The sequence below is a fragment of the Staurois parvus genome, unplaced genomic scaffold (assembly GCF_062004578.1).
Source record: "Staurois parvus isolate SC_StPar_1 unplaced genomic scaffold, SC_StPar_1.0 ptg001005l, whole genome shotgun sequence".
Classification (NCBI taxonomy): Eukaryota; Metazoa; Chordata; class Amphibia; order Anura; family Ranidae; genus Staurois; species Staurois parvus.
The window spans coordinates 505,290-529,587 of record NW_028318801.1 but is presented as its reverse complement, the minus strand read 5'-3'; the positions used below and the strand labels follow the sequence as shown (position 1 = coordinate 529,587).

The following is a 24,298-nucleotide window of genomic DNA, read 5'->3' as shown; positions in this document are numbered from 1 at the left end:
GGGGGGTGGTGAAACCACAACTTGACCGCAGGTTTTTACCACCCCCCCAACTTTACGTGTAAGAGAGCCCTAAGGGTGCTGCTGCCGAATGCAACTAAGGGCTCATTCACAAGTGCAGTAGGCACTGCTGGTCCTCTGAAAAGGGATCCAAGTGTCTTTGACAGGTGGTGAGGAGGCGATATGTTGCCTCCTCACCACCTGATTTAAACCCACGATTGCCATGCAATGCAGCGATTGTGACACAATAGTGCCGCAATGAGGGGTTCGCCCTCCAGTGGATTTCCCCCCATTCCTGACCAGGCCGTTTTTTTCTATACGGCGCTGCATTACTTTAACTGACAATTGCGCGGTCATGCAACGCTGAACCCAAATTAGATTTATGTCCTTTCCCCCCCCACAAATAGAGCTTTCTTTCGGTGGTATTTGATCGCCTGTGCGCTTTTAATTTTTGCGCTATAAACAATAAAAGACCGACAATTTTGAAAAAGACAAACAAAAAATATTGTTGACTTTTTGCTATTAAACACGTCCAGTAAAAAAATTTAAAAAATCAAATTTTGTCATAAATTTAGGCCAAAATGTATTCTCTGACATGTATTTGCTAAAGAAAAAAATCCCAATATGTGTAGATTAATTGGTTTACGTGAAAGTTCTAGCGTCTATAAATGGCGGGATAGATACTGAAATTGTTTTTTCACTAGTAATGGCGGCGATCAGCGGCTTATAGCGGGATTGCGGCGGACATTCTGACACTGGGGGGGGGATGACTTGGTGTCACTGACATCCCCAGTGACACCAATACAGTGATCAGTGCTAATAAAAAGCACTGACACTGTACTAATGGCACTGGGCAGGAAGGGGTTTAACATGTGGGGCCATCAAAGGGTTAACTGTGTGCTGTTTTACTAGGGAGACATGCTGCTGTGTTTTTCTCTGCTGTGCAGAGCAATACAAAGCAGCCTGTTTGTGCTGACTGGGCAGAGATCGGTGTTGTTTACATACAGACCTCTCCCCTGTCAGCTCTGTCTCGGTGATTGACACGCCGAGGAGCCAATAGCAGCTTGGGTAGGGAGTGCGCACACACACGCGCGCGTGCACTCCCTACCTGGAAATGCAAATCACGTATATAGACGTGATTTTGCGCATCCCTGCCTCCCTGTAGTAGAGCCGTCGGGAAGCGATCAAATCAGCTGTGAAGAGGCGACACTGCGCCCGGTGATCTTTGACTTCTCCCATGTTGTTCAGGTAGACCCCCACCTCTTTAAGGTTGCCCACCCCTACCCTAAATGGTGAGGATTTTCAAACTATTATTAACTGTTTAGTGTTTTAGTGTAGGGGGAGCACCAGGAGCGGACTGACAACTCATGGGGCCCCTGGGCAATAGGGGATCATGGGGCCCCTGTGTCCTTGCCAAAACTCAAAAAAGTCTATGAAAAAGGTACCAGGGGCATCTCATGGGGCCCCCTACTGACCCCGGGCCCTTGGGCAGTGCCCGAGTTTCCAAATGGTCAGTCCGCCCCTGGGGTGCACTCTTGGGTGATTTTTATAGCTTTCCCGGAGTTCTTCTTTAAGAACAATGCACTCTCCAAGCAGCTAATATTTTTTCTCCGAAGTTATTAAACCGTTCCGTCATTGTAGCGGCTACGCTGCTTAATATAGCTCCGCATTATTTGTTCCAGAAAGGTCACCTTTAAATAGCGCGCTGTACTTTGTCGTGAAAGCCACATGCAGGTCAGTGATTGGTTAACTGTTTTATTCAAGAAATAAAACCATAAAATGGCTTCACATAAATAAAATACAATAATATGCCATATAAATGATAAACATTGAACAATGGAACAACTGAACTATTTTCTCTTTCATTTCATGATTATCAGAAAGTGGCGCGGCTCACAAGATAACGTGTTTTTTTTTTTACTGGGTAATACATGATAAATGTGGTGACTTTTGGAAAGAAAAATATTCGAATGCCCCCCCCCCCCCCCGCTCGCCCTCCAACCCACACCCCAAATCCAGCATTCGTAGAATAAAGAACTGAAACCTTTTGGAAAGAAAAATGTTCAAATGCCCCCGCCCCCCCCCGCTCACCCTCTGACCCGCACCCCAAATCCAGCATTCGTAGAATAAAGAACTGAAACCTTTTGGAAAGAAAAATGTTCAAATGCCCCCGCCCACCCGCTCACCCTCTGACCTGCACCCCAAATCCAGCATTCGTAGAATAAAAAAATGAAACCTTTTGGAAAGAAAAATGTTCAAATGCCCCCGCCCACCCGCTCACCCTCTGACCTGCACCCCAAATCCAGCATTCGTAGAATAAAAAAATGAAACCTTTTGGAAAGAAAAATGTTCGAATGCCCCCCCCCCCGCTCGCCCTCTGACCCGCACCCCAAATCCAGCATTTTTAGAATAAAGAAATGAAACCTTTTGGAAAGTAAAATGTTCGACTGCCCCCCCCACTCGCCCTCTGACCCGCACCACAAATCCAGCATTCGTAGAATAAAGAACTGAAACCTTTTGGAAAAAATAATGTTCGACTGCCCCCCCCGTTCGCCCTCCAATCCGCACCCCAAATCCAGCATTCGTAGAATAAAGAACTGAAACCTTTTGGAAAGAAAAATGTTCGACTGCCCCCTCCTCGCCCTCCAACCCGCACCCCAAGTCCAGCATTTGTAGAATAAAAAAATTAAACCTGTTGGAAAGAAAAATGTTCAACTGAAACCCCCCCCACCCCCCTCGCCCTCCAACCCGCACCCCAAATCCAGCATTCATAGGGTAAAGAAATTAAACCGTTTGGAAAGAATTCAGGAATGATTGTCAATGGTACATTTCAATGACCTGATGAACGCTTAGCTAAGGAATGGAAGCGTCGGCAAGTTGGGAAGCGGACCATCGCATGCTGGAGATCCTATCAACTTGGCATGTTTCGTCCTCTTGATAGTACCTATGCAGTTTGCTTTTTTGTCCATTTTGCAGTGCTTTTCGCAGTTCGTTTTGCGTTTTTATTCACGCAATTTTGTGTTTTAGCAAGGGAGAATGTCACCATCACACCGAGGATCACCAATATGGGTCCAAAAGTTTTGGATCCATATTGGTGATCCTCGGTGTGCTGGTGACATTCTCCCTTGAGGATTCTGTTCGGTTCCAGCCGACGGTTACTGCAGCATCCACTTATACACACCGCCATTTTTAACGCAAATCGTGTGCGTTTGGATTGTACACTTGCACTCTGTTTGATGTGTTTTAGACGCGTTTTGCGTTTTGTTCAGCTTTTTATTTTTTTTTTGGTGGAATTTCTTTTTTGATAGGCAGAATAAAAATGCAAAAAACAAAACGCCTCAAAGAGGCACTACCATGCATTTCAGCGGATTCTCCATTGAAATCTGTTATTAGCAAAAGCACTGCTTTTTTGCTTTGAAAAAAATCCCCGAGGCCAAGTTTACATCTATGCAGTTTTGCGTTTGATCCGTTTCTGCAGTGCTTTTTGCGATGTGTTTTGTGTTTTCTATTATTTAAATTTTTTCTTGTTGCTAGGCAGATTAAAATGCAAAACACATAAAAAATGCATCAAAAAAGCACCATGTGCTTTTCTGCAGCGTCTCCATTGAAGCATATTTTTGCGTTTAAAAAAGTCCCTGACTCTTTCCAAAAAAACGCACTGGGCGAAAACGCGGAGATGTGAACGTGTACCATAGGAAATCATATTAAATGGATTGCTGAGCCTTTCTGCAAAACGCTGCGGAAAACGCTTAGGTGTGAACCTAGACTGACCCTTTCCAAAAACGCAGCAGCTCAAAAAAGCATAGATGTGAACATGTTCCATAGGAAACCATGCTAAATGGAATATTGTGTTTCTGCAAAAAGCACAAAAAAACGCATTGGTGTGAACGGGGCTTCAATGTAGAATTCCAGATAAAGCTTAACAGGTCTTATCTACATCTCTGCCTATATATATATATATATATATATATATATACACACAGTATATATATATATATATATATTAAAAAAAAGATGTTAATAAGAGGTGTGGCAATTTAATTCCTGGAATGACTGCGGCGTAGCACCGCTCAGCAAATTCCAGGAATGCTTCCAGCAGTGGCAGAGTCCCCTAGAAATGTGCGTCATTTCACAAGGGGACTACTTTGAAGGTGACAACATCTACTAGTATATAGGTAGGCATACTTTTTTTTTTTTACAGTTCATTCCAGGAATTAAATTGTCACTTCATATTTACCGCCCACTCATCTGATCCGTCTCCCATGTGTCAGCCAGCAGCAGCTGTAGGGGAGAGAAGAGACTGCTGACAATGGCTGCATCACGGGAGCCTATTATTTTATAACAGGTGCTTATGCAGCGCTATCAATTTACATATATATTGTACATTCACATCAGTCCCTAACCCTCAAGGGGTGTACAATCTAAGGTCCCTGACTCACATTCATACATACACATACTAGGGGCAATTTAGACAGGATCCAATTAACCTACCAGCATGTCTTTGGAGTGTGGGAGGAAACCCACACAGGCACAGGGAGAACATGCAAACTCCAGGCAGGTGGTGCCGTAGTTGGTATTTGAACCAGCGACCCTAGTACTGCCAGGCAGAAGTGCTAACCACTTAGCCACTGTGTTGCCTATGGGTGATGTCTTTACTCCCAGGCATACCCTACCTTGTACAGGCTGGCACAAAGAACCAGAACGGGCTGAAAATAGGTAAGTAGATACATCTTTTGTACAAAGGTTAGTTGGTATAGGTGTTAGGGGGGGGGCAAATTTAAAGTGTAAGTAAACTCCTTTTTGCATATTTTACCTACAGGTCAGTCTTCAATAAGGCTGACCTGTAGGTACTGTAAATATCTCTGAAACATGCACTGTTTAGAAGATATTAATTCTAGAAGCGCCAGTGATGTCACCGGCGCACAGCACTCTCAATGGACGGAATGCCATCCATTAAGAGGGCCGTGCCGCGAGCAAAACTCCCTTCGCCATGCGCGGGAGTGACGACATCACCAATCAGATGGCCTCAACTCGAAGGGAAGGAGGACCGGGTGAAGATGTAAGACTAGAGGGGGCCATGACAGCGCTCCGCAGGAGGGCTTCGTTTTCAGGTAAGTCATTCATAATGCGGTAGCGTGCGATGCATACTCGCACATTATGCTCTTAGCTTGCAGGGAGAAGAATTTTTTTTGAATTTTTTTTTGTGGTTGACTACCGCTTTAAGACTAGTTAGACTTTAGCTGGAATTCTCCTTTAAATTCATATAACTTAAAGTGAACCTGTCTGCCATCTTAAAGCTGAACATTTTTCAGCAGGTGTAAAAATTACATTTCTTACCTTTCTCCAAATATGATCATTTTTTTTTATAATGTAATGCACTAGATACTATTTAGAAAGCTTCCAAATAAAGGCTCAATTTCCCTTGTTCCCTGTTGTAAGACTGGTGGCTCCTAGTGGGAGGACCTACGCATCACAGACTCCTGGTCTGTCCCGCCTACCCTCACTGCATAATTTGATTGGCAGACGTGGAGACTTCAGGTCTGGCAAGCCTATACTTACCGTATATCATATGATCGGCCACCAACCTTCCCTCATTCACTCTCATTCACAGCTACAATTCCCATCGAATGACGGGAATCCTAGTGAGCAGAAGTGACATTGCTGTTTCTCTGATACATTCTCCAGGTGCCCAAGCAGAGCTAAGCTGTCTGTATCCAACTAATGACATCACAGACTATAGAAAGGTAATTTTCTCCAAAAATATGTTTTACCAAAAAAAAAAAGGTTTTTTTTACTGTGCACAGGGAGAGGAATTTTTGGTCCAAATTTCAAACTATTCTGGAGTTCAGCTTGTTTTTTTTAAAAACAAAATTTTGCCAAAGAGCAGCTAAAAGCCCCATTGTTATGACCCTCTGACCCTAGATTCACTTTGTTACTGAAGGATCAAATTCCCCAATTTGGGAATAGGTTCCACCCACAAGAAGTAAGCCCTATTCCCTACCGAGTCCACTGACCAATGAGACCAGTTTTTGAAAATGAAGTATTCTCATTGGACGGGTAAAGGTATGTGGATGAAGTTTAGCTCCATGTAGGAGGGATCAGAGCAGAAGGCAGGAAAGCTAGATCTTTGGTAACAAGGTGAAACCAGGATCAGAGGGGAGCACTGGAAAGGAGTCCCTGGCTTGGGTAACAAATTAATAATGGGAACCTTGTGCTACCTGCTCCTTGTCCTAGGCAGGACTACTTTTAAAATCTGAAAAAATGGCTGACAAATACACTTCAAAGAATGACTCCAGGCAAATAAATACATTTTCTTACATTTCCCAGAAAATGTATTTCAGTCATTTCAGTGCACTACCAATTACCAGCAAAAATACATGAAATCTGTCTATATATTAATCAATGGGCCACTGCCTAATAGTTCAATTTACATGCATTCTGCTCTAACTCCTCCCCTTGGAGTCAAACCCTATCCACCTTCCATCCCCCCATCCAATGAGAGCATTCAGTGGTCATTCCCACTTTCACAGACTTGACATATTTTCTGGCGCTGAAAAGGGTGGGCACTGTTGTAGTGCTAGGTAAGCATCTAGCACAGCAAGGTATGGGGGATTGCAAGAATAAATACATTATTTTACAAGTTAAAAAAGGTTTCTACAGATGTTTTAACTGTCTATTTAAATAGTTGCTTGATGTTGCTTTTTTTTTTTACAAATTCAAAAAAAACAAAACAGTATATAAATCAGGAATCAAGCATTCAACCAAAATCCAGAAACTGATTGACGAGGAACAGGGCTATTAAGCGACCACACAATTTAGTCCCCCTTTTAGGTGGTCTATAGCTTTAAATTTTACAAGTTCTTACTGAACTGACACTAGACATCTTCTTCATACTTTGTTTGCGGACTCTGCTACATCAAATACATGGCCGGACGGATCAAAGGTTTCACTTTAGTAATTTGGAAGTTCCCCTTCCTGCTCATAGGAGAAGAAGCCAACTCTCCTTCTGCCTGAGTCAAGATAGGTCACCTTTGTGTCAGTGTCTATTCCATCGTAGGGTTGACTTCTTCATGTCAGAGTCCACGAGGATCTTTTTTCGGGACTTCCCACGAGTCGGGAATGAGTGGCCCATCCTTTTGGAGTGAAGAGAAGACTCCCCCCTTTGGTTTCAGCTGTCAGTATTGTTTGGCGAGAGGTGATTGGAAGGTCCGTTGGCTCGTTCTCTGAGTTCTGGTAGAGTAAGTGTATCTGGGGCAGAGGTCTTGCGTGGTCTTTCTTTGGGCAGGGTGAGAAATTCTGGAGGCTCACCAGTGATGGGGGTGGCAGGGGCACTACGGATAGCAGGGCACTGGCTTTCTGCAGTTATGGTAATGGTCGGTGCAACTGGTCCTATTTTCTCATTGGTGGCGGCCTGTGTCTCCTTTTCATACTCTCGAACCTGCTCCATGGTCATTCCTGAGGGGTGAAAACATGGGAGTCATTCATGATTATGTTTGTATAGGTATTACATGCAAACTATGGAGTAAATTTCAATATAACTTCAGTTTGACTTGTATCCTTTTCGGTTCCTGGGGCTCTTTGTATCTTTTAACCACAACTTAGGAGCGGGAACACACATAGGTAGATGGAAATATCCAAACCCTGGGGAACAGAGGATCTTACTATTGAAGCAACCAAGACATGAAAGATGTTTGAGGCTTCACCAAGTTTCCACCAACTTGCATTCTGTGGAAAACTGAAGGCCAAGTGTTTCCTGATTCTGAGTAACGCCTACTGTAGTTTTCAAAAGGATGTTTCCCCATACAGAATCATGCATCATCATACAGAAATCCAGTGTTAAGGCTGTAATGGATTTTTGTGTACAGACTTTTATCACATTTGGGTGGACAGACCCCTTTACTTGGCCAGGACTGGACCACGTATGGGAACCGCTTTAGAATCAACAGATTTTCACAACAGTCATTTAGCAGGATTGCTGATTGTACTGATTGGCATATACTGTAGATATCCACTAGAGGAAGATTCTACAGATATGAGACAACAAACATGCAAAATGCGAAAGCTACATAAAAAAATAATATAAAGTAAAAATAAAACTTGGACGGACATGGAGGAACCTCCTTTGCTGCTCTGCAGCTATTTTCAGGTTGTTCTTCTGTGAGGAGGGTTCGGTACTGATTTTATTGTACAACTGTGAAATCACTGGAATCCATTCAAGTTTTATCCTGTGCTGAACCCTGATAATTGCCCCCCCCCCCTTTTTTTCCACATTAGGCTGAAATGGAAGAAAATATGTACTGTCCCCAGACCCTCTGATACCTCCAAACGTCATGCCTGAGCCCCAGCTAGGTATACTTCTGTTTCCTTGTCCTCCCTACACGTCCTGTTCTTTACCACGGTACATTTCACCCTGAGCACAGTCTGCATTGTTTCCTAGAAATAGCCCCAACGTTTTTTCTATGGCTTTCTTTCTTTCTTTTATGATCCCTGTATTTGGCCCGCTGCATGTTTTCTCTTATGTTATTAAGTTACTCCACATTACTGCATGTTCTTTTTCTGCCTCCAAGGTATCATTGTGGTATTGATTCACCAGGCTGATCATTCTCCTGGTACCTGTGGGAAGTCAGAATTGTGCTAAATATAAAACATCCTACGTAAAACAAAAGGAGAGATGGGTCTCCAGGGCGCAGGCTTCAGTTTTACTTCCTCTGGAAAAATATCGTGATGTGGCTTTGCATGGGTACTGGAGACGGGTTGCAAGTGTCTAAGACAGAGCTCATAATCTGCTTCTACAAAAAAAAGTCCTCTCTGGCAGGGGAGGACTGGGCATTGGCAGGTAGGCATTGCCAGCCAACTAGACAAGCACTAATAAGATATGGTGGGCTGGTGGCCCTAAATAGGGATACTTCACCTTATAGAGATCATTCAGAGCAGGACAGGAACATACAGTATGTTAAGCATTAGATACAGTAGCTACTGGCCATCTGTTCATCCCAGGGATTGATAGATGAAAGCCTTCCAGCACCAATTTTCTTGAGGATTTGAGATGACCACAAAGGATGCTGATGCTGGACAATGTGCCCCAATAAACCATGTCCTCTGGGAAAGTCCACCTTTTAGAGGCATGGGTAAAGGTAGGGGGGTCAGGGGGGTCCAGAGTGTCTATCATTGGTGGAGCAGCTAGGCTTATATAGCCTTTCAGCTGCGAGAACCATACACCCTGTCTCCTCCACTATTCCCACCAATGCACCATGGCACTCTTTGCTTGGTACATATTTTTGTCCATAGAAATTTGTACCTTTTGTGAAGATGCCACTTGGTAGTATTTGACCCCCCTCCCCAGGTCAAAGTTCCATAGTCCTTTCCTGCCCTCTTTTCTGTTTCTGATTTACCTTGTGCATCTTTTATTTCCTCTTATTTCAAAAGCAAGTACAATAACTCATCTTGACCAATCAGAAATCAACGTTTGTTGTTTTTCTCTGATCTGATGAATCTTATTGGCTGTTACGGTGTTACAGAACTTTAAAAGAAACTCTGAAGAGAGAACTATGGGAGGTGCCATTGTCGACTTCTTGTAAACTCCAAAGATGTTTGAATCTTGGCTTTATTATCTAGTGAGATCCATTCCATCTATGTCAGGGGTCTCCAAACTGCAGCCCGTTGGCCGGATGTGGCCCTTTTCTTGCCCTTATCCAGCCCTTGGGCCACTATTTCTTCTACTGATACAAGGCACTATTCCTACCACTGACACCAATGATGGGGCACTATTCTTCCACTGATACCATAGATGGGACACTATTCCTCCTATTGATACCAATGATGGGGCACTATTCCTCCCACTGATACCAATGATGGGGCATAATTCCTCCCACTGACACCAATGATGGGGTACTATTCTTCCCACTGATACCAATGATGGGGAACTATTCCTCCCACTGACACCAATGATGGGCATTATTCCTTCCACTGACACCAATGATGGGACACTATTCTTCCACTGATACCAATGATGGGGCACTATTCCTCCCACTGATACCAATGATGGGGCACTATTCCTCCCACTGACTCCAATGATGGGGCACTATTCCTCCCACTGACACCAATGATGGGGCACTATTCCTCCCACTAATACCAATGATAGGGCACTATTCCTCCCCCTGATACCAATGATGGGGCACTATTCCTCCCACTGACTCCAATGATGGGGCACTATTCCTCCCACTGATACCAATGATGGGGCACTATTCCTCCCACTAATACCAATGATAGGGCACTATTCCTCCCACTGACACCAATGATAGGGCACTATTCCTTCCACTGATACCAATGATGGGGCACTATTCCTCCCACTAATACCAATGATGGGGCACTATTCCTCCCACTGATACATATCAGGGGGCACTATTCCTCCCACTGACACCAATAATGAGGCACTATTTCTCCAAATGACACCAATGATGGGCATTATTCCTTCCACTGACACCAATGATGGGGCATTATTCCTGTTACTGATACCAGTGATGGGACACTATTCCTCCCACTGATATCAATGATGGGTCACTATTCCTCCCACTGATACCAATGATGGGGCATTATTCCTCCCACTGATACCAATGATGGGGCATTATTCCTCCCACTGATACCAATGATGGGACACTATTCCTCCCACTGATACCAATGATGGGGCATTATTCCTCCTGCTGATACCAATGATGGAGCACTATTCCTCCCACTGATACCAATGATGGAGCACTATTCCTCCCACTGATACCAATGATGGGGCACTATTCCTCCCACTGATACCAATGATGGGGCACTATTCCTCCCACTGATACTAATGATGGGGCACTATTCCTCCCACTGATACCAATGCTGGGGCACTATTCCTCCCACTGATACCAATGATGGGGCACTATTCCTCCTACTGATACCAATGATGGGGCACTATTCCTCCCACTGATACCAATGATGGGGCACTATTCCTCCCACTGATACCAATGATGGGGCACTATTCCTCCCACTGATACCAATGATGGGGCACTATTCCTCCTACTGATACCAATGATGGGGCACTATTCCTCCCACTGATACCAATGATGGGGCACTATTCCTCCCATTTATACCAATGATGGAGCACTATTCCTCCCACTGATACCAATGATGGGGCATTATTCCTCCCACTGACACCAATGATGGGCATTATTCCTTCCACTGACACCAATGATGGGACACTATTCTTCCACTGATACCAATGATGGGGCACTATTCCTCCCACTGATACCAATGATGGGGCACTATTCCTCCCACTGACTCCAATGATGGGGCACTATCCCTCCCACTGATACCAATGATGGGGCACTATTCCTCCCACTGATACCAATGATAGGGCACTATTCCTCCCCCTGATACCAATGATGGGGCACTATTCCTCCCACTGACTCCAATGATGGGGCACTATTCCTCCCACTGATACCAATGATGGGGCACTATTCCTCCCACTGATACCAATGATGGGGCACTATTCCTCCCACTGATACCAATGATGGGGCACTATTCCTCCCACTGATACCAATGATGGGGCACTATTCCTCCCACTAATACCAATGATAGGGCACTATTCCTCCCACTGACACCAATGATAGGGCACTATTCCTTCCACTGATACCAATGATGGGGCACTATTCCTCCCACTAATACCAATGATGGGGCACTATTCCTCCCACTGATACATATCAGGGGGCACTATTCCTCCCACTGACACCAATGATGGGGCACTATTCCTCCCACTGATACCAATGATGGTACACTATTCCTCCCACAGGCCACAGTCCAGCCCCACTAACGTTTGAAGGGCAGTAAACTGGTATTTTGTTTTGTTCTGAAAGTTTTGAGACCCCTGGATGGATCTCATGAAAAGGATGTGATCTATATTGAAGAATGCAAGGGCTCTTGCTGGCAGCTTACAGACATGAAGAGACCTCCAAGGGGCACAAAAGAAGAAAAAAGAAAAAAGGAGTGCAACATTAAGGCCTCATGCACACTGACAATTATTTTAACTCCCCTAGAGGCTAGCAGCATTTTGGCCAATAGAACGCTTGACGCTTTTAATCGTGTGTACTGTGTTTACACACGTTTACCTGCGTCGAGCATTAGGAATAATAAGGTAAGGCAATGCCAACCTTTGGATCCTCGATTTTGGATACCCTAGCTTATTTTTTCAAAGTTTTATGAACAAATTAAATTTGACATGGTCACTCAACAGTCAATCTGGCGCTCCTGTGTTTCCAGTAGCTCTTAAGCTGTCCATACACTAGTAGATTTTTGAACAAAAAAAAGTAAAAAAAAAAAAAAAGTCCTCACTCATACACAGATGTCATGGTTTATTGAAAAGTTGTACTGAGATACTTACCATACCATTCATCTACCCATGCAAAGGCTTGCCGGTGACCGATGATCAGCAGGTCCCGAATAACCTAGTAATACAGAGGAGATTTCAGAATCACAGTTTCACAAGACGCAGTGTGTGTCCGTCTACAACTGGCCATCCATGTGTCAATTTGATCATGTGATTGAACTTCTCATTCTATTTTTTTGTCAAAATCACAAAGCAGTGCAAGACGTCAAATGGTGGTCTTGACCAACGGGGAGGAGATGGGATCGGAATAGCCAAGATTGTATACCATCAATAAATTGGATCACTTTATATTAACCACTTCAATACCGAACACTTTCACCCCCTTCCTGCCCAATCCAAATTTTCAGCTATCACACTTTAATGACAATTGCACGGTCATGCAACACTGTACCCATAATACATTTTTACAATTTTTTTCACACAAATAGAGCTTTTGGTGGTTTGTGACCGGCAAATCTGTATACAATGTGATCAGCTGGGATTGGACACAGCTGACCACATGGTAAAGGGTCGCTTTGATTGCCCCTGTACCTCAATCTGTGATCAGCTATGTCCGAAGGACACGGGGGCATGGGAGGGGGGGTGGCGGGGTTCTGGGAGGTTGTCAAAAGATGCCCTCCCAGAAGCTGCAGCCTTCATTTGGCTATAGTGCGGTCAGCAAGAGGTTAAATTGCTGCTGGTTTTTACCATGTTCATTTCAATTCAATCTTTCAATCAACTGTATTGAAGCTGTCAATATATTGTCCAGTATCAACTTCGAAATCAACTAGATTTTGGTCAAAGTCCTCTCTATTACCATCTATTCTGGTGACAACACTAACATTTTTCATTCTCTGTCACTTTCTATCTCAGTGAAAATGGTCACCAGAACAGACAGAGAGAGTGGACCTTCTGAGTGGGGACACGACACAACATTATTTGGCCATCATCAGTGCAGTGTATGGAAACCAGGGCTTATGTGGAGTTGGGCTTGGGACCCAAAAAGAGAGTACAACCATACATGTTGATGTGAGAAGAGACTAAGGCAGCCTTTCTCAACCTTTTAACCCAGAGAAAGCCTTGAAATAATTTTCATATCTCAGGGAACCCCTAGTAAGTTTATTGGGGTCATTGGGAAAATGCCCCTTACATTGGTGGTGGGAAGAATGCCCCCCTTACAGGGGTGGCTAGAATGATATCCTTGCAGTCATGCCAAGTGGCGCTGGATTTGGAATCATGCCTGCACCATTTGATAGAAGGTCAAATAGCCACAGCTCAAGGAACCCCTAGCCAACCCTGGAGGAACCCTAGGGTTCCACAACACCCTGGTTGAGAATGACTGGGCTAAGGCAATCGAAAAGTCCTCTAACCAAGTCAGTGTGTAGCACAGAAAATTTTTTTTTAGAGCAGAATGTATACATATGTTTCTTATCTCCCAAAAACAAGAGGACTTTTTGGTTGCTTAAGTCCCTTCTCACCATAATCTTTATCAGCCATTCCTAACTTGGGTTCCTCCAGAGATTACAACGGTTCCTACAGCAGTGGCTGATTGGTCTCCCATTTGGTAGTTCCTTTATAGTTCCAGGATTAGCGCCACTTGGCACTTGGCTTCACGTAAAGATCTTTTTAGCTATCTGTAAGGGTTGTAGTCTTGACCACGACTGTAAAGGGGACATTCTTCCCACTAGTCACCAATAAAAGTATTTTTCTACTGCCCACCAATGAGTTGTTTTTTGCAAGGGTTCCTTGAGACCTGAAAATTATTTCAAGGACTCTTGAAAGGCTGATCTGTATGTTATATTGTCTCATTTTTGGTTTCGGGTACATTCTAATGACCCACATAAAGGAGTTTTGCAAGGTCACATGTCACACAACAAGGACTACATGATGGGAACAAAGCCTTCACCCACCTTGTGCACAAAATGCTCGACTCGTGTCTGAAGGCCCCACACCTCAAACTTGACATTAACTAATTTGTAGGAGCACATAATGGGTTTTGTCTGGCACCTCCAGCCTTCCTGAAGAGGCCCGCGGCCCGTCTTGCCAGAGACAAAATGCCTGAGATCCTGCAATAGAGAGGGGAAGAATGAAGCCGTCCCTTTGTGTCAGCCTGACATTACAGGCCTTGTTCTTCGTACATTTCCTGAATATGAATTAGAATTAAATTAGAAAAAGATGGAGTGCTGATAGCGGGAAGGAGCGCGCCGCCGGGTCTAGTAATGAACTCTTCTCAGAATAAAGCCTTTTTCCCAGAATTCTTGTATTATAGTTTTCTGGATGGTTTAATAAGCTAAAGGGCGACATGAGAACAAGCCACTACAAAACCAGACATTTCATTTTACTTATCTGACTACAATGTAGTGAAATATAACTGACTATCATGGTTACTGCCCTCTGCACATCACCACTGCACTTTGACCTGCCTTACTATAACACCATTGCACTTTGACCTGCCTTACTATACACCATTGCACTTTGACCTGCCATACTATAAAACCATTGCACTTTGACCTGCCTTACTATACACCATTGCACTTTGACCTGCCTTACTATAACACCATTGCACTTTGACCTGCCATACTATAACATCATTTCACTTTGACCTGCCTTACTATAACACCATTGCACTTTGACCTGCCATACTATAAAACCATTGCACTTTGACCTGCCATACTATAAAACCATTGCACTTTGACCTGCCATACTATAAAACTATTGCACTTTGACCTGCCATACTATAACACCATTGCACGTTGACCTGCCATACTATAACACCATTGCAATTTGACCTGCCATACTATAATATCATTTCACTTTGACCTGCCATACTATAACATCATTGCACTTTGATCTGTCATTGCACTTTGACCTGCCTTACTATAAAACCATTGCAGTCTCACCTGCTTTGTTATAACATCATTGCATTATATCTGCCATACTATAACACAATTGCACTTTGACCTGCCTTACTATAACACTGTTGCACTTTGACCTGCCTTACTATAACACCGTTGCACTTTGACCTGCTTTAATGTAACTCCATTGCACTTTAATCTGCCTTACTATAACATCATTGCACTTTGATCTCTCTTATTATACCATCAATGTACTTTGATCTGCTTAACTATAACACCATTTCACTTTCATCTGCCTTACTATAACACCATTGCACTTTAGTCTACTTTACTATAACACCATTACACTTTAATCTGCTTTACTATAACATCATTGCACTTTAAACTGCTTTACTATAACATCATTGCACTTTGACCTGTCTTATTATGCCATCATTGCACTTTGATCTGCTTAACTATAACACCATTGCACTTTAATCTACCTTACTATAACACCATTGCACTTTAATCTGCTTTACTATAACACCATTGCACTTTAATCTTCCTTACTATAACATCATTGCACTTTAATCTGCCTTACTATAACATCATTGCTCTTTGACCTGTCCTATTATACCATCATTGCACTTTGATCTGCTTAACTATAACACCATTGCACTTTAATCTGCTTTACTATAACACCATTGCACTTTAATCTACCTTACTATAACAACATTGCACTTTAATCTGCTTTACTATAACACCATTGCATTTTAATCTACCTTACTATAACACCATTGCACTTTAATCTGCCATACTATAACGCCATTGCACTTTAATCTACCTTACTATAACACCATTGCACTTTAATCTGCTTTACTATAACACCATTGCACTTTAATCTGCCATACTATAACACCATTGCACGATGACCTGCTTCACTATAGCACCATTTTCCATTCAAAGCATGGGCTGCTCTAACATAACCTGTGTTAATGCACGTGTGTTCAACACACCGCAGCGGACCAGACTGATGTCAATGGGCCCTAACAGTCTCTTGTTTTGCTTCCACCCACCTCGGTACTCTTATAATATCTCTCCGGGATCTCGTCATACGTGATGTCTAGGTGTGTCACTTCATGAGCGTCCTCTGCCGAGTCTGAATTAAATATCTGTAAGAGAACACCGGAGTCAGTCTCCTAATTATTTTTTTTTCAGAATCTTCTAAATAGTGATTTGATGGATTTTAGAAGGGGGGAAATCACCAAAATGAGCACCAATCCAAACAGAATCCTTGTTAATTAAAGTGGGATCCCAGCCAGAATTTGATTAATTTCCTGTTTTGATTAACCCCCCCCCCCCCACTGTCAAACCCCCCCCCCCCAACTCTAATCTTCAGGAGTTGTCCTCTAACTATTTCAGGCACAACAAAGTACTCTCAAAGGATTATAATAAACTGAACTCCAGACAGATACAGAAAAGAAACATTGATGCAGCTCTGCATTTATTAATACATTATTACTTTTTTTTATTAAATGAAGGCAGTGTAAGTTCATGATTGTGACTCAGCCTTTTGCAGCTCCTATACAGCAGAGCTATGACTGGGAGAGGAAGAAGCAGTATAATGAGCCAATTAGCTATGCTGCTGTGTTCATGTGCTTACAAGAGATATGCTGATAGGTGGAGAGAGCAGAGTGACAGGGAGATGAGCTCATTAGTCTGAAAACAAGGCCTGTAAATATTAACTGCACTAGAGATATATCAGGTCTCCTTCCCTGTAAATCTCAGGCCTGGATGGACAGAAATACAAATGTTTCACCTGCAAGTCTTCACATGGGGAATAAAAAAGGAAGAAAACAAAGGAAAGGAAATGAAAGGAAGAAGGAAAGGAAAGGAAGGAAAGGAAAGGAGAGGAAGGAAGAGGAGAGGAGAGGAAAGAGAAAGAAAAGGAGAGAAGAGGAGAGGAAAGAGAAAGGAAAGGAAAGGAAGAAGGAAAGGAAGAAGAAAAGGAAAAAGGAATGGAAAGGAAAGGAAAGGAAAGGAAGAAGAAAAGGAAAGGAATTGGAAGAGGGAAAGGAAGAAGGAAAAGAAAGGAAGAAGGAAAGGAAACGAAAGGAATTGGAAGAGGGAAAGGAAGAAGGAAATGAAAGGAAGAAGGAAAGGAATGCATTCACTGATTTTTTGCACTGAAGCCTGCAGAGCATTCCAGTTATGATCAGGGTAATGCACAGACTATTCCTCCAGCCTCTCAACAGTACAGGTACAAGTAGAGACCTTCGGTTATGGGGCTGGAGAAGTAATCCATAGACCACAAATGCAGTGACCTAACCACATTTGTATTACATTAAGAACTATGAGTTCCTCTGCCGCACTGGCAGATGGGACTTGTAGTCTCCCCATTCACAGAGTCACACACAGCTGTGTGAATTTAAAAAAAAATATACAGAATACTACTGGCTGTAGAAGCCTGCAATTCAGGTAAATTGGAGAGCAGGGTAGTTTGAAGAGGGGGGGGGGCTAAGGAATTACACCATGTTTCATGTTATGCCCTAAATATGGTTGGGAATTAAATGGAACATGGTATGAGAGGTGGAATTAACCTTTAACAGATGCCATTTTTATATTTCAGATTGTTATTCACCGTTTTCATACCCAGAATTCACTGCCACTCTGCTCTCTTTCTATCAGCATGCTTTTTTGTCAACACATGGCCCGATTGGCTCCTTGTACTCAGTGGTGTATTTAGGTTTTGTGCTGCCCTGGGCAACACAAAAATCGGCTCCACCCCGCAGAGAGAGCCTGACATTGACCAACAACACTCCTGACTCCCACCCGAGAGAGCCTTCCACTACCACTGCCCCCCATACACCAGTCACCATCCCCCATGGCGAGAGAGAGAAAGACACTCACCTTCACAGCTCAGGACATCCCCTGGAATGTGCATACACTATCATGAAACCTGCAACCTTTCTCAGAACCCACCAGGTCCCCATGCCGCGTGTGTCCCTTCTTCTGAGGGGCAGTGCTGCCCCCCTGAAAAATGCCGCCCTAGGCAAATGCCTTGTTTGCCTTGTGGTAAATACACCCTTGCTTGTACTGCTTCTTCCTCTCACACTCCAGCACTGTTGTACAGGATCTGCATGAGGCCGATACCAGGACTAATTCAGATACTTACATTGCTTGCATTTGAAAAAAATTGTAATGAGGTGTTAATGAGCACAGAGCTGTATTCATTTGTGTCTTCTATATCTGTCAAAAAAGTGAGTGAATGTGGACTTTACCCAAGCATCTAAAAGGAACCCGACTTACACTGTCATCGTCACCGCAGTCATCAGAATATCTTGTCTCAATATGGATGGAGAATTTTGGGAGGAAGGAGCACTGCATTGTGGAAAAAAATATTTTTGTTAGAAGCCATGGTGTAACACAGGACACGTGCATCCAATGATAAACATGTGCAAAGTTCTAATGAAAACTTGCAGTGTTTTATCTAATATGATCATTTCCTATATTTGGAAGTCCCATCTACAGGCCATAATATACTATTTCCTTGAAATACCTCAATCAGGAAAATACCGTATTATGACCAGCAGATGGAGCATAGAAAATAATCATATTGGACAAAATATTTTTCTGCAGCTGCGCGAATGTTTGTCACATTTGTACATTTTTTTGGATAGAAATAGGCCTCCTGATGTTCTTTTCTACAATTACACAATACAGTTACAGCTACAAAGTTACAATGTTGCCATCTGAGTGACTGCAGGAGAAGAGGAGACTGAGGAAATGCTTCCTCCTGCCCGCTGCAAACTGATCATCTCAGCCTAGGCAAAGTCACTGGACTGGAGCTCAAGGATGTTTTTTTAATGATTTATATGATGTATATTGTTGCGGTATACGGTGACAAGTCAGGAATTTATTCATGAAGACATGAAAAGTGAACAGGGGCGGACTGACAACTCATGGGGCCTCTGGCCTCCGGGCAATAGGGGATCATGGGGCCCCTGTGTCCTTGCCTAAGCTCAAAAAAGCCTATGAAAACGGTACCAGGGGCATCTCATGGGGCCCCCTACTGACCCCGGTCCCTCGGGCAGTGCCCGAGTTTCCAAATGGTCAGTTCGCCCCTGAAAGTGAACAAAAGGAATGGGGAAGCAGACATTGCATATGTGATAGACAAATATGGCTGCCCCAGGTATATACAGTATATATATAATTAAAAGCTATGGAAAATAAAAATATAATAACATATATTAATAGAAAATAAATTGCTGCCCCCAGGTGTATATATACTGTAGGATCTATATTTAATGCAGCACAATCCTATGATGACGTTTTCATTGGAAAGGTCTCTCTGATGGTTATATTGTCTATTCTAATTCTGGAATTCTGAGCAGAATGGAAACTTACTGTGTATTCTGAGGAGTCAGATGGACCATGTGAAGAGGAGGAGGGTGGACCATGTGAAGAGGAGGAGGGTGGACCATGTGAAGAGGAGGAGGGTGGACCATGTGAAGAGGAGGAGGGTGGACCATGTGAAGAGGAGGAGGGTGGACGGAGAGAGATCGGTGTGTAGCAGGATGGCCAGTACAGTAGTATTAAACATGGAGGGATGGAGAGTTCAAGCAGAAGTAAGGGCAAGGGAGAAAAAACAAAACAGAGACAAGTTGTGTTGTTAGTGGTTATATCTGTATTAATAAAAGTACAAATAACAGTCGTTGTGACAGTTCATACTTACACAGAAAAGTACGCTGTCCTATTTTCTGTACATTATGAGGGGTTCCCACCATCCTTGTGCTGAGTTCCCAGGCCTGTGCACATGTGTTCATTATGAGGGGTTCCCACCATCCCTGTGCTGAGTTCCTGGGTCTACCCACCTGCTGTGCCCCTTATGAGGGGTTCCCATCATCCATGTGCTGCGATCATGGGTCTGTACACCTGTTGTGCTCAGTATGAGGGGTTCCCACCATCCATGTGCTGAGTTCCTGGATCTACCCACCTGCTGTGCCCATTATGAGGGGTTCCCACCATACATGTGCTGCGATCCTGGGTCTGCACACCTGCTGTGCCCATTATGAGGGGTTCCCACCGTCATTGTGCTGAGTTCCCTGGTCTGTACACCTGCTGTGCCCATTATGAGGGGGTCCCACCATCCCTGTGCTGAGTTCCTGGGTCTACCCACCTGCTGTGCCCATTATGAAGGGTTCCCACCATCCATGTCCTGCGATCACGGGTCTGTACACCTGCTGTGCTCAGTACGAGGGGTTCCTACCATCCCTGTGCTAAGTACCTGGGTCTGCACACCTGCTGTGCCCATTATAAGGGGTTCCCACCATCCATTTGTTGAGTTCCGGGTCTGTATACCTGCTGTGCTCAGTATGAGGGTTTACCACCATCCCTGTGCTGTGTTCTTGGGTCTGTATAGCGGCTGGGCTCAGTATGAACGGTTCTCACCGTCCCTGCACTATGTTCCTGGGTCTGTACACCTGCTGTGCTCACTATGAGGTTGTCTGATGAATTTCCGTAACCAATGAACTTCTTTCAGCACAGCTAAAAGTTGCAATAGCTCAATATATAAAAAGGAGACTGCAGCACCATCTGCTGGCTAGCCAGAATAAAACATTCCCTTTAAAAGGTATTTGCTGACCTGTGAGTGTCAACAACCCAATCATTGTTGTTTCGATTTTCTTAATGGGTGCCTCTAAACATCCCGTGTCATTGGTTAACACATGTTCTCTAGAAGCCCCAAAATACAGCAGACGCCAAGGAGTCTTACCTGTCACGGTGTAGGGGTAATAATTCCAGGCCTTCTCACAGATATAAAACATCCTGGGAACCACCGCCCTGGCCCATCCGGGTAGCTTGCTGCAAGAGAGGAGGAGAAGGTTAGAGGCCAGAGTTGGGATGGTGTCATTGAGCAAAAAATGGACCCTTTCTGCTCTTTGCCAAGCAAACATGGTTATAGGGAGAAGGGGTTTCAACTGCTAAAAGTCAATAAAAATGCAGCATTTAAAAAGTTCTAGATTTAAATAAAACTCTAGGAAGATCCATATAAAAGATGCTGCAAATTACTGCAGCCCTGTAATCATTAATACATCAATAAATGACCTGGTATCAGCCTCTTGCACCTCCTGTACAGCAGGGCTGGAGTGTGAGAGGAATAGGAAGCACAAGGAGAAGATGATTTTGCTGACAAGAAGCATGCTGATAGGAGGAAAGAGCAGACTAACAGAAAAATGAGCTCATCACTGTGCTGCTTCTCCTTTCACTGTCCAGTCATGCTAGGATGACCTGAGCTCAGAGGAAGTGGGTTGAATGTCGCTGGCCATCAAACTGAGGACATCTAGTGGCAGAAAAAATACTGCTGGTAAATCTCTAGATTGAAATGGAACAGTGAAACACAGACTAGGAGCACATCTGGGATGACCCAGCTCAGAGGAAGTGGGATGAAGGATGCTGGCAACCAGACATGGGACATCTAGTGGAAGAACAAAATTACTGCAGGGGAAATCACTAGATTGAAGTTGTGCATTGCAGCAAAGGCTGGGGGAATGTCTTGGATGGCCTGAGCTCAGAGGAAGTGGGTTGAATGATGCTAGCAGTCAGACTGAGGACATCTAGTGGCAGAACAAAATACCGCACAGGAAAACTCCAGTTTGAAGATGAGTATTGAAGAACAGGTTGGGGGCTCGTCCGGGATGTCTTGGGCTCAGAGGAAGTGTGTTCAATGATGCTAGCAATCAGACTGATGTCATCTAGTGGCAGAACAAAATACCGCACAGGAAAACTCCAGTTTGAAGATGAGTATTGAAGAACAGGTTGGGGGCTCGTCCGGGATGTCTTGGGCTCAGAGGAAGTGAGTTCAATGATGCTAGCAATCAGACTGATGTCATCTAGTGGCAGAAAAAATACTGCACAGGAAAACTCCAGCTTGAAGCTGAATATTGAAGAACAGGTTGGGGGTACGTCCGGGTTGACCTGGGCTCAGAGGAAGTGGGTTGAATGATGCTAGAAATCAGACTAAGGACATCTAGTAGCAGAAAAAAAATACTGCACAGGAAAACTCCAGCTTGAAGCTGAATATTGAAAAACAGCTTAGGGGCATGTCCGGGATGACTTGGGCTCAGAGGAAGTGGGTTGAATGATGCTAGCAATCAGACTAAGGACATCTAGTAGCAGAAAAAAATACTGCACAGGAAAACTCCAGCTTGACACTGAATATGAAAGAACAGGTTGGGGGCATGTCCGGGATGACTTGGGCTCAGAGGAAGTGGGTTGATTTATGCTAGCAATCAGACTAAGGACATCTAGTAGCAGAAAAAAATACTGCACAGGAAAACTCCAGTTTGAAGCTGAATATTGAACAACAGGTTGGGGGCTCATCCAGGATGACCTGACAACAGGTTGGGGGCTCGTCCGGGATGACCAGAGCACAGAGAAAGTGCATTGAATGGTGCTAGCAATCAGACTGAGGGCATCTAGTGGCAGAAAAAAATACTGCACAGAAAAACTCCAGCTTGAAGCTGAACATTGAAGAACAGGTTGGGGGCTCGTCCGGGATGACTTGGGCTCAGAGGAAGTGGGTTGAATGATGGTAGCAAAAAAGAAAAAATATTAGTGGCAAAAAAAAAATACTGCAGAGGAAATCTCTAGATTAAATCTGAGCATTGCAGCAAAAGATGGTTTTGTTATTACATTTTTGACAAGCTTTTTACTTTTGGCTGAAGTTCTGCGTAAATATCCATTTTCTGTGGCGTCATCGTGAGCGTACACCTTCTGGAAAGCAGGAAGTGAAAGCTGCAAATCTCTCCGATTCGGCTTCCATTTCTGGTGGAGGCACCTGACATGAGATAACATCAAGGATCTGATTGGCTGCTAAGAACGCGTTGTTAATGGATGTGCGTTTTCCTGGCCTGCCCGCCGCACGTGATTCGGAAAGCTCTGTTACACAAGCCATAGTTGTTTATGCAGAAAAATCAATAGGAATTGATTTAAAAATGTGACATATAACGCGGCCTAACCGCAATAATGGATTCTCCGTATCATTTTCAACACTATCTCGGCGTGAAGCCCAATGCTCGGAAAATTCGGCCCGGCGGTTTTATTCCCTAACAAGGCTCGCTCCCAGCGGAGACGTAGGGTCTTGTGTAAATGTTCCGGCCCTTTAAATTGATCTGCGCTGGAAGCTGGATCAAAGTGTTCGAGGACATTAGGGAACAAGAAATCACTTTTTGGGCTCGTTCACGTACTAAAGCAGCAGTTATGCAGGCTACCTTGCGCACGCATTACGCGTCCTGCTGCAGGGTTCTGTCTTGAACTTAATGCTTAGACTCAACGCAGAGCAAAGCTGCACAAGAACGCACCTTGCATTTGAAAATGCGTCATTCTGCTGTTGCCCAGTAATCGGCAGTGGAAAACATGGATATGACTTTCTATTTAACCTCTTGGCGCCGGCTGCACGCAAATGTGTGGCCTCTCGGTGTCTGGGCCTTGAAGCCAAGCAGCCGCACATTTGCGTGCAATTAAGAAAAACATGCGCTGAGAGCGCACGCCCTGTGTGATCCCAGCACACATGTCCAGTACTCACGGAAAGGTCCCGAGCTCCACTTTCGATTGGGTCCTTTTCTGATCATGTGATCACCGTGTCGCTGAATCACGGTGGTCACATGACCCTAAAACCCCGCCCCAGGTCGACCAGATATAGTGAATGCAGGGTCTGGGGAGACCAGATATAGTGAATGCGGGGTCCAAACAGACTAGATATAGTGAATGCAGGGTCCGGGGAGAGCTGATATAGTGAATGCAGGGTTCGGGGAGACCAGATATAGTGAATGCAGGGTCCGGGGAGAGCAGATATAGTGACTGCAGGGTCTGGGGAGACCAGATATAGTGAATGCAGGGTCTGGGGAGACCAGATATAATGAATGCAGGGTCCGGGGAGACCAGATATAGTGAATGCAGGGACCGGGGAGAGCGGATATAGTGAATGCAGGGTCCGGGGAGAGCGGATATAGTGAATGCAGGGTCCATGGAGACCGGATGTAGTGAATGCAGGTCCTGGGAGACCAGATATAGT

At 44.2% G+C, this 24,298-nt stretch overlaps 1 protein-coding gene across 1 annotated transcript in view; it reads right to left on the bottom strand.

Annotated features, from left to right (window-relative positions):
- Positions 1 to 1,736: 1,736 nt before the first annotated feature.
- Positions 1,737 to 24,298, bottom strand: part of LOC149441310 (cytoplasmic phosphatidylinositol transfer protein 1-like) — a 93,611-nt gene continuing 71,049 nt past the window's right edge. The window contains exons 4-10 of the mRNA XM_089657498.1: positions 20,999 to 21,087; positions 19,633 to 19,640; positions 18,535 to 18,606; positions 16,302 to 16,397; positions 14,302 to 14,457; positions 12,407 to 12,470; positions 1,737 to 7,452 (exon numbers count right to left, since the gene is read on the bottom strand). Coding sequence (XP_089513624.1) covers positions 7,166 to 7,452; positions 12,407 to 12,470; positions 14,302 to 14,457; positions 16,302 to 16,397; positions 18,535 to 18,606; positions 19,633 to 19,640; positions 20,999 to 21,087 — 772 coding nt within the window. The 3' untranslated portion in view covers positions 1,737 to 7,165. The remainder of the gene's footprint in view (positions 7,453 to 12,406; positions 12,471 to 14,301; positions 14,458 to 16,301; positions 16,398 to 18,534; positions 18,607 to 19,632; positions 19,641 to 20,998; positions 21,088 to 24,298) is intronic.